Genomic DNA, 20,172 nt, shown 5'->3' with positions numbered 1-20,172 from the left:
CAGACTGATTGCTAACCGTCTGAAAAAACATGTCAACAATCTAGAAATCTTTCCAAAAAATCAATGTGAATTTAGAGCCAGGAGCGCAACTGATATGGTATTTACTGCAAGACAACTGCAAGAAAAATGTGAGCCAACAACGATGATTGTACTTGGTTTTTGTTGACCTGACCAAGGCTTTTCATTCAGTTGATAAGTCAACACTTTGGCTCTACTTGTCAAAAATTGATTGCCCCTCGGTTTTGGTTGCCATTGTTTGTTCCTTCCACGAAGGTATGAAAGCGAGTGTGATTGAAAATGGTGAACGGTCTCAAGATTTTGATATTGCAAACGGAACCAAGAAAGGATGGCTTGATTGCTGTTCAACATCTACTTTTCATTGAGGCTCCGAGTTGCTTTTCGTCATAGTAGTAAGGGGATACCAATCTGCTATTGTATGGATGGGAATAGCATTAATATCAGACGATTGCAAGCGAAGTCAAGGACAAAGATTTTTATTGTTGGCGACCTGTTATTTGCTGATGAATGTGCGCTGGTTGCACAAACGCAGGCCGAGGTTCAGACGCTGCTCAAACGGTTCCATATAGCAGCTAAGAGATTTTGACTTACGGTCAGTTTCAAGGATCTTGTATCTGAGCAACCCAGTTTTGTTGGGGGCAATGGCCCATGTGATGGCGGACGATTTGCGTCTCGATTTTGTTGTTGTTTCGTAGGCTCGACCAGTTTAATAAGAGGTGTCTGCGTATGATTGTGGTATCAGGTAGAAGACAGTCCGAAACAATGGTTTTAGCAAAGTGCGGTACAAAGTGTATAAAATCGATTTTGCTTCAAACTCATTTTTTTTTGGATAGGGCATGTTATACGTATGCCAGGCGGATATTTTTCGTGCGGAAAGTACCGCGGGACGGGAAAAATTTTAGTTGACTTGACTTTGATGGCGAAATTTCAAAAATGTTGAAAATTGATGAGAAACTTCATAGCTTGAACAGCGACGCAATTGAAAAAGTTAGATTATTATTACTAAGTTTAAAGCTAAGCAAACTCACAGATGCATATGCATTACGCTAAATAATATTCATTGTGATAACACGAAAGGACAGTGTTATGTGCAGGGCACATTACTATTTAATCTATTTGTTTTTTGGCGATAATTAATGTACAATGTGACTTTTACTGTGACATGCTTTTTAATTTGTTCAATTCGTTTGGTTATAGAACGTCATATTTATTTTACGTAATAAATTAGTATACGTACATTACGCTTATTGTTTTCTATTTAGTTTGTGTTTCAACTCTTCAAAACAGCAAAACACAACATTAAGTATGCAGCTTGAATACAGAATCTGTCTTTATCAGCTGTTTACACAGATAAATACGTGATCAGCGAGTTCTATTTTCATTTTGCTTTTTCTCAACAGTCAAGGAGTGGTATAAAATTTATAAACAATTTACTGAAACACTAACTGTTATTAACCAGTATTTTTGTTTGTTTTTAATTTATAATAAAAATTGTACATGGAATGTACTACATTATACTCTGACTAAGGATACTTTGTTAATAATGATATAATTATTGAGGGAATTAGAATTAATTATTAACGTCCTACCTCGTGAAACCGGGTCTCTGGACGCAAAACGAAGATTGATTGAGGGAATGAGTGCGGGAAAATGAGGATTTGTGAGGGAATGAGTGCGGGTGAGGGAATGGGTGCGAGTGAGGGAAGACTTGTGAGGGAATGAGTGCAGGTGAGGTAAAATTCATTTTCAGGAAGGGTAGGTGAGGGAACAGAAATGGGTAAACAAGTATGAAACCACGCTTCCTGTTGTTTACATAGAATAATATTGAAAACTTTAAATTTGGCTCCGCCCGTCGTTAATATTCATGACCAACCGATGCGCTTCATTTTATTGTAATTTTATAGTAAATTATTTAACAAATATATTATCTTATATTTTAAAATGTTTATTAATAATTTAGATGTCAAATAAAATAAGGTCATATATTAAAATATAAATAAAATATATTAAAATAAAATATAAAAAAAATTTAAATTAAATTTAAATGTAATAATTAAGTTGTGTAATCTTTTACATGAACTTTAATATATAATATTCTTTCCTTTTCCTTTTGCTATTTTCTCTTCTATTCTTCAATTGCATTCATTTATATTTTTCATTAATAAAAATTTATCGCTTATTTATGCTAAAAATGGCTGCATACCCCTCAGTTGAAGGGAAGAAATTTTTAGAACTGATAGGTTATATTTTAAAGAAAGAAGATGCTGTGAGGTGGGCCAAACAGCATGGTTTGATAGCAGCCACGATGACATGCCGCTGTCTTGCAGACATGAGGTTTGCATACTTTTCATGCTTAAAACGTTTTTTCTCCGTTAACTGCTTTTTGTTATCATTTCATACTACTGCCTTGCATGCTGTACAGTTTTCTCGTATGTCAGATTTTGATTTTTTTTCAAAAATAATAAAACAAGGTTTGCAGAAAGTGCATTAACGGCAAATGGTTACTTGTGGAGGTGTAGAAACTCCAGGTGCCGCGCTACAAAAACAATTAGGCATGGAAGTTTCTACAGCCATAGCCAATTATCCTTAACAAATTGTATTTTGGTAAGATTTTTTTCCATTGTTTATAGAAAAATGTAATTTCTTTAAGAATGATGATGCGAGTTGTTTTAAATTCAATCAGATGACGTATTTCTGGTCTATGTACGACGTTAGCCAGGCTACGGTTGCGTCGATTTTAGATTTGGACCTCGGGCATACATTACCTGACTGGTTCAATTTGCATCGAGATCTATGCATTGACTGGGCTCGTGATAACCCTGCACGAATAGGTGGCCCCGGACACATCTTTCAGATAGATGAAAGCTGCATTTCATCTGCAAAAAGATCGAGGAACGGAAACGCACGTCCAGTTAGGACACGCTGGGTTTTTGGAGGCATCGATACGCAAACAAAAGATGCCTTTCTGGTGGAAGTGAATAAACGAGATGCTGCCACGCTGTTGCCATTGATACAGCGACATGTTCTGCCTGGTTGGTTTTATAAAGTTTAATATTTTTAAATTCATTTTTGTTGGTTATGAAATATAGTTCGATTTTAATAATTTTAGGTACAACAGTTTGGACGGATCAATGGGCTGCTTATAACAGCCGTAACCGGTCTAGCCCACCAAACAGTAAATCACTCCATTACATTCCGTGCTGTAAACGGAGTGCATACAAATGGAGTGGAGAATTTGTGGCGATGCGCCAAACAAAAATTTAAGAGAATGAATGGTACGTGCGATGCTCACGTACAATCATATCTTGACGAATTTATGTGGATGCGCACCATAGGAGAAAGAAAAAAGCGATTCCAAAAAGCCTTGGAACTTATACGACATTATTATGCAGTTTAAAATTTTGAAACTTTTTTGAATTTTTTTATCAACTAACGATAATTATTAGACGATACTTCTGTTCCGTTATTTATATGAAAATATAATGTCCAAATTAAATTACAAATAGTTCTCATGTTTATAACATATTTTAAAAATAATAAATAAATAATGATATTAGAATTTTATAAAAATTACAAATATAAAAAAATGAAACGATTCGGTTAAAAAAATTACAAATTGAAAAAAAAATAAAGCGCTTCGGCTGGTCATGAATATTAATGAAAGGCGGAGCCAAATTTAAAGTTTTCAATATTATTCTATGTAAACAACAGGAAGCGTGGTTTCATACTTGTTTACCACAGAAATGTGTTCCCGCGTAGACCTCTAATTCAGATATTGTCTGATTGACCTGATTTTATGAAGCTGAATCATCGACGGCAAAGTTTATTTACGTGATCCTTCATTGATAGGTCAGAATCCAGTATAACTTCAAGATTTGTTACTGGAGATTTTAATTCATCTACAAAACTGAGACCATGCGATTTTCCCATCCACATATATTGTGTTTTGTCAACGTTTAGTTTCAACTTGTTTGATAGCATCCAATTTCCTACTTCGTTTACTGCGCCAGATACCATATCATTCACTTGACACGATAACTCAGGCCGACAGGATCTGTACAATTGGTACGATGTGTACGTGCGTGAATGCGTATGTGTGTGTTTTCAGTTGTTTTTATACATTATTTGCGGGAAAATGTAAACCAGTAATTCAGCTGTCTTTTTTGGTTCTCTTTATTATGCTTTTTATCTTTCACTAGAATTTTAATCAATGCCTGAATTTTTTTAAACAATTTTCATTGGTTAAAAAATAACCAGTTTTTTGATTATCTATTTTTTTGACTTTCCGTATTCTTTTTTGTTATGAATGTGCTTGTGTTATTAAATTACACTAATGCTAGCTTTAGAAAACATAAAATTAATCAAAACGTGTTTAAGAAATCATTCTCGATTAACTTTTTGGACTTCATTTCAAAGTTTATGGTGCTGTGATCGTTTTAAATTTCGAGATCACGTTTTAAGCAGAAAAAGAAAATTTTGATTACAAAAGCGCCCGAAAACACTTTGTTGAAAAAATTATTTGGAACGAATAAGAATTGAGTGAAACAACAGGGAAGTACGTGTAACAAACAAAAATGTTAAACTAATTGATTCTATTTCGAACATGTCAAAATGTCGCCAATAAATAAATAAATATGTAATTAAAAACGATTGTATTAACCGTTAATAAATTTAGTTTCCATATTTTATCCTGATCAATTATTTGCCTTATTCAGCTTTGCATTTCAATCTATTGTCAATTTACTGTGAACAATTTATCATGGAAATCATTTTTTGATAGTCAAACGATTCAAAAGAATTACTGAATGGAGATGCGTTTGAAGAGTTGTCGGTTGCTTCCTTACTGGATTCAAAATATCTCGCTCCATCGACCGAAGAAGAAATGGAAGCAGCTGAATAAATTTAATTCTCAAAAACTCTCGATTAATCCGACTTCGTTATTCTAAATTCGATTGTTTCTTAATCTTTTTAAATTGTTCTTTACATTTTTACATTTCTTTACATCATTTAATTACATATTTATTCATTTTAAGTCGCCGAAAATTATTTTACGTTGCCGAGTTTGAATTGTGTCGTTCTCACCTTTTTGGTTTAGTGAATTTGTTGAACTTTTGCTTTGAGTATTGCGAAATTGGAATAGTACAAACTAAATGTCTTCAACAGAGGGAGTAGGTGAATTACTCCAAGCAGCCGGACAGGCGTACAACACTTGGAATGGTTGACTTGATAATGATAATGATTCTTTAAGTGAAACCAAATGGTCAAATACTGTGATTGATATGCTGACATCTGGTATTAAAAGGTTTTCTGAAGATCTTAACCAAATTTCTTCTGTCATCCAAACAACAGCATTGGCTAAAAAAGGCAAGGAAGTGAACAAGGACAATGCTATGTCAGTGTCAGGATCACAGCCGTTACATGAATTCCCTAACCTTCCTGTGGATGGCATAGATGATCAGTCCATGAATGTCACGATGAGGAAAAAAAACATTCGTTTGGCAAGGTCAGCTCAGAACCTTCAAGATAGGCAGAAATTGTCAAATCTCCCGTTAAGATAATTAGCACACTGAGCTGTTTAAAAAATGATTTGTCTGTGCCGGAGCCCTTCAGATAAACCAAAAAAATTTAAATCCAGAAAGAAATCGCCATTAAAAATAATTGGTAATAAGATTAATGAAAGCTGCAGATTGCAGACCAATAAAAACCTTGTCAAAAAAAGGTGTTCTTGATGAGCAACCTCAAGGCCTGTAATAGAAGTGATATCATGGATTTCCTATCAACAAACGGAATAAAGGTGATAACTTGCTATTCTGTTTTGGTTGGCAAGGACAAATCTGTGGATGAAGCCTCTAACAAGGATGATGGTGATGCCCTTGCTTCAGAGTCTGTGTTGAGGCAATTAACAGTAATAAGATGACTGACCCTGATATAATGCCGAAAGATATTCTGGTACGTGAATGGGTTTTTAAACAAAATAAGCGAGCAATTGATAACGAGACTAAAAATGGTGATTTATGACTGTTTCCTGCTACCAATAATGATGTGAATGTTGATATAAACTATGGTGTAAATGAATACATGAATGCTGTTCATAATGTTTTTATTAATATGAATATGACAAAAAAGCAGATGTGAATGATGATATTAACCTTAATGTAAATGAATTCATGAATGCTGAACATAATAATGTTATTAAAGTGAATGATGATAAAAAAGTAGATGTGGATGATGATGTTAATTTTAGTGTAAATAAATTCATGAATGCTGTTATTAATGATATTAGTATGAATGATGATATGGAGACTCATGTGAATGATGATATTAACCTTAATGTGAATGAAGTCTTGAATGCTATTACTAATGATGTTATTGGTAGGAATGATATGGAAGCTGATGTGAATGATGTAATCTATAATGTAAATGAAAACATAAATGTTGTTATTAATTATGTTATTAATGTAAATGATGTCATAAATGTTGATGTGAATGATGATATTAACTATGATGTGAATGAAGTCATGAATGATGTTAGTAATGTTATTAATGTGAGAGATGAGATCAATGCTGAGGTGAATGATGATATTAACTACAGTGTGAATGAAGTCATGAATGCTGTTATGAATGATGTTATTATTATGAGTGATGTCATGGAGGCTGATGTGGTTGATGATATTAACTTTAGTGGGAATGAAGTGGTGAATAATATTAATAATATTGCTAATATGAATGAGGTCATGTATGCCGTTATTAATAATGTTGTTAATGTGAAGAACGACATGAATGGTGTTGTGAGTGATATTATTAATGTGAATTATGACATGAATATGGATGCGAATGATAATATTAACTGAAATGTAAATGATGACATGATTACTATTATGAATGATGACATGGACCCTGATGAGAATGATGATATCAACCTTAATATGAATGATGACATAAAAGCTGTTTTAAATGATGTTAAATATAATAATATAAACCATATAATAAATGGTGATAAGTTCGATAATACGGTTGATGTCATGGTGAGTAATATTAATTGTAACAAGAATAATGGTATATTTGTGGATATGAATACTATGTCTCCAAATATTAATATTGATAATATGAATGAAGATCTAAATGTTATGTATCATAATATGAACGATAATGTAAATTCTATCAATCACTTAGGTGTCTGTAATATGAATTGGTATAACAACTATAATATCAATTTGTTTCGATCATTTAATTTTGATGATAATATGTCCTATATTTATAAATTTAATTCAATGTCTAAGTATTTCACCATCGCTGATGTGTATAAAAATTTGTTAAGCATTGGTAAATATCAATTAATTGTAATGCATATTAACTGCCGTAGTCTAAATGCTCATCTTGAAGAAATAACTCAATTAGTGAATAGTATTGGGTCTTATTTTTGTGTCATTGCTTTAAGTGAGACCTGGTTGAATGATAATGCAAATCACGATTTGCTTCATGCACACTTGCCACATCATACCTTGGTAATCAATAATAGAACCACCAAGAAAGGAGGTGGAACAGGAATTTTATTATATTTAATAGTGATATAATTTTCCTAAATTTAAATAACGATCGATCTTTTAATACTAATCACTTTGAATGGTCATGTATTAAAACTAGTTATAATAACAGTAATCAATACTTTATTAGTATTTATAAATGTCCAACAATAAAAAAACTGATTTCTTCGAAGCTTTATATGAGTTTCTGAGTGGTCATCTAAAGATAGATAATGGTTCTAATGTATATATTCTGGGTGACTTCAATATTATCCTGGCAATTGATAATAATACGTCTCGATCTTTCCTGGATCTCCTAAGTGGATTTGACTTACATCCTATTATAAATAAACCAACTCGTATACTTTACCCTGCTATGTCTATCATTGATAATATCTTCACCAATGACCGTCATTACCTATTGAAAGGCATCATATGTGAAGACTTTTCAGATCATATGCCGATTTTTGTTTCACTGAAATGGGGTGGACAATCTGTTGTGAGCATGCGCCAACCAGTAAGAACCCGTGTAATGAAGGACGAAAATGTGAGATTAGCAAATAAACTTTTTGGTGATGTTTCTTTGCCTGTTTTGACTGATGATACCAGCTTAGAGACTGATTATGAAAACTTTTTTCTAACCTATTTGGATTGTATTAATACTGCATGTCCAATAGTCACCAAAAAGGACCGCTTTAGAAAACCTTTGATGGATATTAACTTGTATAACTACAGTTTGCGCAAGAATGCTTTATATAGGTTTTATATATGTAACCCTAAAGAGAGTTAAAGAAAAAGAATATTATGACAATAAGTTTAAAAAATGTAAAACGTCTAAAGAAAAATGGTCTGAAATAAATAAAGTATTAAGACCAAAAATTGACGAAACACATCTATTCAAATGTAATGATTCGTCGTTAACATTTATTTAATAAAATCATTGACAATAGTACAAAAAAGATACCTTAGGGTTTGTTTTTATCTGAAACACCTTGATCATACACTGGCAATATATTCCGATAATAGTATCCTCAGTATTGAACAGCTTAATAGGTATCTAACCTTGTGTTTCGTTTATAGAGTGTTATATGATGCTGAGTTTCAAATGTTAGGCTCATTTGAAACTGTGTAAACAAACACTAGGCAAAAAGGTTTGTTGATACCAATGACTTGCAGAACTGATTTAAATGCTAGATACTGGGCGGTAAGAGGAATTCGTCTTTGGAATTCCTTGGAACTAGGTGATAAAAAATTTTCCGGATATAATGAATTTAAAAAATATATAGAAAACTTATGCAGATCAATGTAGGTATGATGCTTTCTTTGTTTAATTTTGTCGTGTTTTATTTAATTGTTTTACATCTGATTGAATATCTAACCTCCTTACTTTAAGTTATAAAAATGGATTTATTTGTTGGGTGTATTTATATTTATCGATATACTAAAAATGTTTATATTTGTATCTCATATTGTTGCACAACTAGTTAAGGTAGTCAGCACATGCTTTCGTATATATGATCTCCTGTTTCTTTTCGAATAAAATTCTGGAAAAAACAATTTACGCAATTTCAAAGTTTGTTATGATTACAGTTTTTTCAAATATTCCTCAAACAAGGTGTGTAGTTGATAACAGTTGAATCACATTTTTGAATGAATTACAAAACCTGCTACCAGCATATTCTATTGAACGTTAGGCGTGGTCATAGTTACAGTATCAAGTTAATAGCATGTTAGGTCTTCGTTTATTAAAACTTCAAAACAAAAACAGTTACGATCATATCATGGCTCTTCAATTTTTTGATATTTTGGAGCGGCTTTATTTACACGTAGGCGTTCGTTAATTTTATAATAATATTTTCAGCTATTTTTAAAATAATTTTTATAATTCTCGAATTTTTTCAAAGGCTATTTTTTGCGTCGAATACGGTTATGTTTCGTCGAATTATCACGTGTTTTGTTGGACTTAATTTAGCAGAATTACCATCATTTATTTAGCGTTGCATGGTCATATAAACTATAAAACAACGCTTGATCGTCTGCAACAATCACTGCAAACCTCAATTCAAGACTTGCTGAAAAACATCCCAATCAACGATGATCATTTTATTATGCTATGAGCGTCAAAAATAAAGAACGTGCTTGTTACGATGAAATATGAAAATGTTTTATGTTCAAACATTTTTTTAAAACAAATTTTACAATTGTATTATTCAATTAAAATTTTATTTCACTATTTTTTAAAACGTTTGTATTCTTAATATTAGAAATTATTACAAACATGTTCATAATTTTATATTATTTTGTTTTATTTTTTATAAATAAGAAAAATGGGAATGGGAAAACGTGGAAACGAATTTAAAAATAAGGAATTATAAATGGTAAATCGGGAGAGAAATGGGAATAATCTGAAAAATTGTAACAAATTTGAAATTTCAATCCAATAAGTTTTTAAAAAGAGTTTATTTTGTTTGATTCATTCGTTTTGTGTATTGTCTACTATCAGATAATAATTTGTTTACATATTTTTTAGAGAACTGTCGCATAAGCGATTGTTATGTCGATGTGTTAGCACTTTTTTTCTCGGATGTGGAAGTCTGACTGCCCCGACGTTTGATTATTATATTCTGCTGAGGTTGGTCAAGTTTGGTGATCAGACTGGCTTATAGGATCGCCAAAACAACTTAAACTGTAACTGAAACAAACAAACATTTTCTTAAGTCAACGAGGACAAATATCTTAAAAAGTACTACGTGTTGACAGTTGAAAACTATCTCAATAAAATAAGTTGTTCGTTATTTCGTAGAAGGTCTCATAGCCAACACATACGCACAAAGTCAGGGAAAATAAATAAGCGCTTTAAAAACTGTAAACCATTTTTAATTATATTCAGAATAAAAATTATTGATTAGTTTTATTTAATTGCAATGAATGGACATAGGTTATATGTGGATTAAATTAAATACTTATCTAAGTTTGCTGATGGGAAACCAAAAAAGTGGCTTTACCAAAAAAATGGACTTAAAATTTCAAAAATTTTTATAGCTTGACAAATGCATTTATTTAATAAAGTTGCAGTGGCTAATCCGAAAAGAACGTGTTGATGCACTAGGCCGTGAATAAAATTTGGAACATATTCTTGCGTCATAGTAGATATAATATTTTCTAATTTAAACTGAAAAATCTAGTGAGGTGCGTAAACGCCTTCAATGTCATAAGGTTACATGTATTGTGAGGAAATATATAAATCTAAAAATAGCATTATACTTGGTAGCTAGAATGGTAATATTGTCTATATTTAACATGAACACAAAATATGATCGATTTGTTTACTAATGATAGAACAAAGTTGTCAAAATATGAATTGAGGTCTGTTGATTCAAATTCTTTGGGTGTGCCAAAGGCAGACCTGAGGATTGGATCTCGAAGCTTTGCTGTGGTTGGACCACGATTGTGGAATAGCCTTCCAAACACTTCGCGCAGTGGTGATTTTGATCTAAGTCAATTTAAGAGACAGCGGAAAACCTATCTGTTCAGCCTTTAATATATTGAATTTAATATATTTAATAGCATTTAATATATTGAAGCGCCCGTGACGATTGTTTTTTCAAACGGGCGCTTTATAAATGGTATGAATAATAATAATAATAATAGTAAACGTCGTATCAAATTGCACTTTTTATCAAAATAAATTAACTGATTTATTAAACGAATCTGTTGTAAACGTGACGACGTATTCATAGAATAGACTTCCAAATCGTTTTTTCACTCAAAACAGCTTCTTCAATTGCTATCACATGACATTACAGCAAATAACAGTCGCAATCTACCTTCAACTATATTTTGTGCATTCCAGTAACCGTTTTTTAGTATTTCAATGAGAGCTCAGGAGTGCTGTGGACTAGCAGTGCATAGCTGAAAATATTCTAGTCGATAAAGATGTTCAACTGTTTATCCATCTAACAAAATTACTGGATCATCGAAGATTAACTGCAAAAATAAATAAAAATAATAAAATTTATTGCATAGTAAAAAACACAATAACACGCCAGTGGGTGTAAGAAACGAGCGTTGCGGTTGGCCAGATCGATACAGAAAGAAAACAAACAACTCATCGCTAGGCAACTCTATTATATTGATTTTGTCATGTAAAGAAATTTTCATTTCAATTCTTCGTTAGTTAAATTTTGCTTAACAACGATAATGGAGTCCAGTGTAAAAGATGGAACTAAAGCAGCTTTGAAATTTATTTGCCCAAAATTATTGTTAATTGTAATGGTCTGCATGTACGCGATCGCTGGCGGATTCATTTTTAAGCATTTAGAATCTACGAATGAAAAGCAGGAATGTGTAGAAAAACAGAATAAATATATGCCTGTTGAAAATGAAACAGTTCGACAAATGTGGGCAATCATAAATAATTATGACTCACCTGGCGACGTAAATTCAGCTACCTTAGCTTTTCAAAAACAACTCAGCGGATTTAGAGATAGTATCCTTTCCATTGCCTACAACGGAACAAATTGCTCCATGATTGGTTTACCTAACGGCACAGATTATCAGTGGTCCTTGCCTGCCGCCATTTTGTTCTCGACGACCGTCTTCACAACAGTTGGTGTGTGTTCAATTCTATCCATTCAAATATTTCGTGTTATGTATTTATTGCTATTTTATTATTTATTCTCTATTTCATTTTCAATTTTAAAAAACAGCTTTAAATTTCTTGAAAAAAATTTTTAAAAAAATTTTAGGTTACGGAAATATAGCGCCAAAAACAATGTGGGGACGTCTGGTTTGTATAGCATACGCGCTACTCGGAATTCCACTTATGCTTTTAACTTTGGCCAACATCGGAGAAATAATGGCTAACATATTTCGTTACACCTATTTGAATGTCTGTTGCTGCGGTGTTGTTAAATGGTGCAAAAAACCTTCTACTACCACATCATATTCTAATCTGCGTGATGATAATCAAAACACGATGAAACCAAGAATCAGTTACAATAATAACGTCGTTGACGATGATGACGATGAAGAGCTTGAGAAAATAAGTGTACCTATTGTGGTAACTCTCTTTCTGATAGCAAGCTACGTTTTTCTCGGAGCCTTGTTATTTGCAGTTTGGATACCACTGGAATGGATGGACGCCGCGTATTTTAGTTTCATCACATTTTCAACAATCGGTTTTGGTGACATTGTACCGAGTACTACTGATCTTAACGATACATCAGGTCAGCTTAAAATGGTTGGAACAGCATTGTACATGGTGACTGGAATGGCAATATTGTCTATGGCATTTAATTTAATGCAAGAAGAGGTTGTAGATAAAATAAATTGGTTTGAAAATCAATTCAGAATGTTGAAAGAAAAAGAAAACATTAAAGAAATGAAAAATAAATAGCACTGATGTTATCATTGGGGGATTTAAATGATATTTTCATGTAGACAAATATTTTTCAAATTTTAATTTTTTAACTCTTGTGATATTGTTTAACTTGATATTTTCAAACATTCTGGTCAAACTTTGTTACCTGCAAGACAAACACACACAACGTAACAATATTATTGAGTTTTCCAGTATTTGTTATATATATATATATATATATATATATATATATATATGTTGGTAATAGACCATAATTTTTATAATATTCTATAAATTCTACCGAATGTTTGGCGTTAATATGTTTGTAGTTCGTTTTTTTCAATTATATATATATATATATATATATATATATATATATATTAGATTAAGACAGTCAGAAATGCAATTATTGATAAAAATCACAGCATGTTCGGCGTTAGTTAACTTCCAATTTAACTTTTCGATTTTTCTAACGGTTAATCGTAAATCATTTTCAAGTTTTTTTAGTTCAAAACCAAAATTTTGTTTATTTAATGCATGATAGAACTTTTAATTGATTAATGCCAACAATTCGGTAGAACTCATACAATTGTGTATAAATATGGTCTCCTTCCAACATATAAATATATACATATATATTTAGGATTCAGACTATCAGATATGCAGTTGTTTAGAAGTCACAGCATTTTCAGCCTTGCTTAATTTAAGTAACGCTGAAAATGCTGTGATTTTTCAAAAAAATCTGTATATATATATATATATATGTATATATATATATATATATATTTATATATAATATATATATATATATATATAATTCGTTACGAGATTTTCGGATAAGCATGTTTTATTTGAAACAATACCCTATTTTGTTGTTATTACTTTTTAAAACTAAATTTCGACTCGGCGTAGTTTATTTGCTTCAATTTTATTTAAATTCAAATTATTATTCATATTTTCGCTGACGGCCGTTTTGGCTAAAGCCATCTTCGGAGCCTATAATTATTTAAAGTTACTTAATTATTAACTTAATTAGACATTTAAATATTTTAAAATATCAATTAAAAGGTTACTGATAAGTATTATTCGGAAATAAATGTCGACATGTGACATAACCTTGATCAAATCAACATGTTTAAGTACCTTAAATATTTATAAAAAAAATTTTTTTAATTCAATTAGTGAAATGAAAAATTGCATTCTGTGGAATTAAAGTTTGAAAGCGTGTTTGGTGCCATTTGCGAATACGATATAATCTATGAAGTTGATACGTATATGATGATGAAATCATTTCCAAATGATTTTTTATGGACAATTTTGAATCCAAATCAACTCCCAGGTTAATGGCATGTTCACAAAATTCTATATGCTGACCATCGACATATACTGAATTTAAACCAATCTTAGCCAATTGCCACCGTGTACCAAATGGCAAAAACATGGTTTTACACCGATTCAATTTTAACATGATTTTTGACATCCAATTATCAATATCCGACAAACATTTAAAAAACCTCGGTACTTCGTTTTCTAACAATTCTGGTTTGCTCATGAGTATTACTTAAATATCATCTGCATAGGCATGGCAATTAAAACCACTAGCTTCAATGATCCTCAAAACTTCCTATGTATATAGCATAAACAAAAAAGGTCCCAAAACTTAACCCTACGGAACACCAGATGAAATTGCACCGACACCAGATAGTGTATTATTAAAAAGTATCACCTGTGTTCGTCCATGAAAAAAGGGTCTGAACCATGCGGCTGGAACACCGGTTACCTAATAATCATACGACAGTCTATCCAGTAGGATTTGGTGGTCCACACAGTCAAACGCGGCACTTATGTCCAAGAATGACAAGAGTAACACCTTTTGTTCATCAACGGCTTTGTATATCCCTAACAAAACATGTACCAGTGCCGTCCCAGTGCTATGATGACGTCTATAACCTTATTGGTTGGCAGGCATCACAGAGTGCCAATCTAAATTCTTAAAAGTTGAATCACCACCACTCGTTCAAGAATTTTAGATATAAAACAAAGATTTGAAATCGGACGGTAATTCTGTAATTCATCTTTATTAGCGTCCACTTTCTTCAGATGAGGAATTACCACTGCATGTTTGCAGTAAGAAGGCACAGTACCAGATTTTAGACTTAAATTTACAAAACTAGTAATGAAGGTTAAAAATTAATCAATATGTTTTTTTTAAATATATATGCGTCGGAATAATATCCAGGCCGGTGAGCTAAGAATGAGTTTTTTAATCTCACATTCTGTGACCTTCGAGAAAACTGAAAATGAATTTTTTTTTTATTTTTTATTTATTTATTTGAAGGATAACCAAAAAAGATAAACTTGTGGATAGGCCACCCTTAACTAAGAATTCTAACTGTAAATGTAACAGAAATGTCAAATAAATACATACACGCAAATTCTTACTATAAATGTAACAGAAATGTCAAATAAATACATATACACAAACACATGGTCACACGTACATCATTCCATGAAAACTGACATGTTTCATATACCTAAAGGTAACAGTATAGTCACAACTGAGACTGAAAATTCGCTTACTAAAAAATCAAAATTAAAAAAGTTGTAAAATAGTGTAAAACTATTTAAAATAAGTGTTTTTTTAACTAAAAAAGTTTTTAGCTTGTTTTTAAATAAGTATAATGAGTTGATTGTTTTAATTTCATGTGGCAATACGGTATCCCATACCCTCGGACCATTAAGTTTGATGCTTGAATGAAAAGCTTTTAATCTCACAGTATGAGAAATTGAATTAAACTGATTAATCAAAATATCTAATGTAGTCATTTTACCGTATAAGCTACGTGCATTTATATGTAGTAGTGATAAATAATTATGAGATTTATTTTAAAATTTTCAAAAAAATCTAAACAAATATGTTCAACAGTTTGATGATAATTATAATTATTAATTTGCAAATCTTTAGTTAACCATTCTGTAGAGTTGCTGGCACATTTCTGGAAATCATCCATTTTGTGTCGTATCTTTGTCGAATGTTGTCTAAAGGTTTTCATTGAGTGTTTTTTTATTGCTTGTGAACTGAATGCCTTCATTTATTGATTTTTTGAAAAATTACTCACCACCAACAACTTTTGTTGACGATCCTACTTTTCTTCTTTTGGTATTTCCTAAGTTTTATTTAATGTTAATCATCCTGATTTTACACTCTATCCTTTAAGAAAAGCTCTACTGTTCATCTGGTTGCCCGTGCCACTATTTTTTTCTCATATATCTCCATATCTTGTTCTAGTCCACTGGCTACCTATAAAATAATTTTAAAAATAGACAAGTCTCAATCTAAATTATTGCCTAAGTTTTTATCAGATAAATTAATTGAACCTAAACGTCCCCGGTTTACGATCGCCTTATCGTTTTATTAATTTTCTGAGACAATCCTGCTATTATTAAAAATTTGTCTATCTGATTCATTTTATCAATTTTATCTTGGGAAAATTTCATAAACAGCTCAGAGAAAAATCATGAGCACATCAAGGTCATTTTTATTGCAGATGATTTTGTTAACCACTTTCCACAGATTCTTTGAATTGTTATTATTCTCACTAACCAACCTGCTACAAAACAGTTTACGCTTTTCAGCAAATATTTTACTTTTAAACCACCAACAAATTTATTTTAAACCACACATGTTTATCATTACCAACAAGATTTTTTCTATATTTCCTTTCTAACTTTCTGCAACATCGTTTGTTATCTCTACATTCATCACCGAACCAAGGTGCCGATACATCACATCTGAAACTATGTGAAGTGGTGCCACTTGATTCACTATAGTTCTAAGCTGACTGTTTAATAATTCAACATCATTACTTAGACAAGGTCTCGACCAAGCAGAGTCGGCAATAATTTTAACACACCTTCTCTCATCCAAATTTTTCCAAGATCTCACTAATTTGGTAGCTTTCCAGGAAGCGATCTTTGTCATCATTATGGTCACATGTATCAAACTATGGTCGGAAACCACACCACTTTCATATTAGTAGTGATGCTAAAAAGTTCTTACTACGTAGAATAAAAAAATCTTTTGCCCTTTGTTGACGATCCTACTTTTCTTCTTTTTGTTATTTCCTAAGTTTTATTTAATGTTAATAATCCTGATTTTACACTCTATCCTTTAAGAAAAGCTCTACTGCTCGTCTGGTTGCCCGTACCACTATTTTTTTCTCATATATCTCCATATCTTGTTCCCTTCCACTGGCTACCTATAAAATATAGAATAATTTTAAAAATTAACAAGTCTCAATCTAAATTATTGCCTAAGTACTTATCAGATAAATTAATTGAACCTAAACGTCCCCGGTTTACGATCGCCTTCTCGTTCTTACTTCTTAACTTATGTTGAATACTCTTATGCTTAATCTGCATCTTTTGTTGGCCCTTTTCTCTGAAAGTCTCTATCTCCTTCTCTAACTCTATCACTTATGAAATTTAGAGCGGATCTGATCTCAAGACCAATCCGTTTGCAAAATTTATGAACATCGCGGAAATAACACTTTACTAGCTGATTGATTGATTGCCGAAGATAAAAACAAGCAAATTGGTTTATTGGTAGATATAGAGCTAGAGAATAAGTATCAGCTTTGACAGGTTTTAACATTAATATTATTAATTTTAGCGTCAGCATATATATATACATATATATATATATATATATATATATATATATATATATATATATATATATATATATATTACAATATTCTATCAATTCTACAGAATGTTTGGCGTTAATATGTTTGTAGTTCGTTTTTTCGATTTTTCGCACTAAAGTATCTCGGAGAACGTTTAGTTTATTAGAATCCAAAATAAACTTATTTTTCGAATTCATGCTGCAAATACGACCATAATAAGTTAAACTCCGAATTTATTACAACAATAAAAAGACGTCTCACATAATTCTGAAAAACAATTGTAGTCCTAGAGATAACTCTGTGTTAAAGCGTAATCACGTAATATGAGTTTAACTGCCCCTTTGACGGCTGTGCACGTCAACATGACTCATATATCGGGATTACTACTACCTCACTGACTAGAGGCTTACGATGCATAAACAAAGTGGTGCTATCAAATTTCACTTGGACTCAACACACTCAATCACTATAAGCCGTGAAATCCTCGACAGCAATATCAAATTAATATACCAGAACACCAACTACACGCATCTTAAAATTGCAGAAGCAGTTCTAATTGACATCAATAAACCAAAAATAAATATACAACAAAAATGACAACCTCACTCCAAACTCGGCGCATAATCAACAATGAAAACAAAGAAGTAATAAAAACTAGCATTGTAAATAATGACAAAGAATATGATGATATGATAATATATAATATGCTATAATATAATAATATGCTATTGACGAAGAAAAGGAAACCTACGAAGATGGACCAGCCAATAAAGAAATCTGACACCTAATTACCATCGAAGTTCACATTCACAAAGTAAATATTTCCCTATATAAACCAACGTGCACTGCTGATGATTCATTCGGAATCTAAATATGGCCTTATTTGCAACACGAATTCGGAAAATAAGTTTATTTTGAATTTTAATAAACTAAACGTTCTCCAAAAATTTTAGTGAGAAAAATCGAACATATTAACGCTAAACATTCGGTAGAATTTATAGAATATTGTAAAAATTATGGTTTATTACCAACATACATATATATAATATATAAATGTGTGTTTGTTCTATATAGATATATTTGTGTTTCTTCGTCAGTTTTGTTTGGTGGTATTAAAACCTATAGCGTAATACTGGTAATATTAACTATTTTATTTAATTAAATTTAATACGTTTGACTTTATTTAGATGTTCTGACACATCCAAAGACGAATATAACAAAGGAGAAGCAAGGCTCGATTCTCAGTCCACTCTTATTTATAACTGTGATGGAAGAAATCACATAACCGATACGCATTGGTGACATTTGGAATCTAATATATGCTGATGATATCGTTTTAACAGCCACGTCTGAGCAGAATGCAGCACAGATGTTTGAAGATTGGAACACCAGACTCGCCGATCATGGATTCAAAGTCAACATCAGCAAAACCAAAGCAATGAACACTGGTGAACCCATCCAATCCAGAGCTACTGGACGATGGCCCTGTTCAGTTTGTAAAGCTGGTGTAGGTAACAATTCAATCAAGTGTCAGCAGTGTAACCAGTGGTGTCACAAACGTTGTTCAAAAATAATTGGTACTTTATCTAAAGTGTCCAATTTTGTTTGTCCTGCTTGCATCAATCCACAAAAACAAATTCGAAATAGCACTGTTTTTGAAGCCATTAAGGTAGAGAAAGTCACATCGTTTCAATATCTAGGGGATGTTCTGGATTTTACTGGAACAGCTGAAGTTGCCGTTCGAGCATGCATACGTGCAGCCTGGAATAAATGGCATCTCCTTGCCTCTTTATTGATGCGGCGTGACATCCCACTACCATTACGATCAAGACTTTATAAATCTGTGATACGTCCGGTGTTGTTATATGGTGCAGGAACATGGCCAATGACAACTAAACTGGAACAACTTCAACGAACCGACATGAAAATGCTCCGATGAATGCAACGAATTAGTCAAATCTACCAAAATCTTGCATCGTGCTGGTTTAGATGATATAAAGGACGAATGCCGGCAACACCGTCTGCGGTGGTTTGGTCATGTCAAACGAAGTGGAAACAGTGCCATAACTTCTCTTGCAGATGTTGAAGTACCTGGCACACGTCCCAAAGGCCGTCCAAAGAAGTCCTGGTCGCAAACAATCGAGCAAGACACGAAAGCTCTAAATTTAAATGAAATGGATACAACTGATCGTCTAATTTGGCGCAAAAGTTGATGGCAAAGAGAACAACGTCCTACCTCGGGAAACCGGGTCTCTGGACGCAAAACGAAGATTGATTGATTGATAGAAGCAAGCAAAAATCTGAACAAGTTCTTCAACATTTTCATATTTCCTTTGAGGGAACAGTCTAAATGATGTAAAGCAAAAATTTCATGTTTTAGGCTTTTAGAGAAAAAATGGAGACATCCTGATTACTTGCTCTTACTGCATAAGTCAGCATTGTCATATATTTTTTTAATATACGACAAAGTAAAACATGCTTAAACGTAATTTATAAACATTTTTTCATAATTATATAACATAAATCATAATACAAAAGTAAAATAATTATATATGCATATTTATGAAATGATCAATCATCT

General features: G+C 32.0%; 2 protein-coding genes across 2 annotated transcripts; both read left to right on the top strand.

Moving 5' to 3' along the window:
• Window positions 1-3,136: 3,136 nt before the first annotated feature.
• Window positions 3,137-3,415, top strand: HELRODRAFT_63767 (hypothetical protein; the record flags this gene model as incomplete). The annotated part of the gene is made up of 1 exon (XM_009010515.1): window positions 3,137-3,415. A coding segment is annotated over one exon (279 nt), but the record flags the coding sequence as incomplete, so codon positions are not given.
• An 8,326-nt stretch (window positions 3,416-11,741) lies between these two features.
• Window positions 11,742-12,939, top strand: HELRODRAFT_63599 (hypothetical protein; the record flags this gene model as incomplete). Its single annotated transcript, XM_009010514.1, has 2 exons — window positions 11,742-12,153; window positions 12,290-12,939. The coding sequence occupies 2 exons, from the start codon at window positions 11,742-11,744 to the stop codon at window positions 12,937-12,939; spliced, it is 1,062 nt and encodes a 353-aa protein (XP_009008762.1).
• Between the last annotated feature and the right edge of the window lie 7,233 nt (window positions 12,940-20,172).

This window comes from Helobdella robusta (genome assembly GCF_000326865.2).
Source record: "Helobdella robusta unplaced genomic scaffold HELROscaffold_1, whole genome shotgun sequence".
Lineage (NCBI taxonomy): Eukaryota > Metazoa > Annelida > Clitellata > Rhynchobdellida > Glossiphoniidae > Helobdella > Helobdella robusta.
The sequence above is the reverse complement of the archived record's forward strand: the minus strand, read 5'-3'. Positions and strand labels throughout refer to the sequence as shown.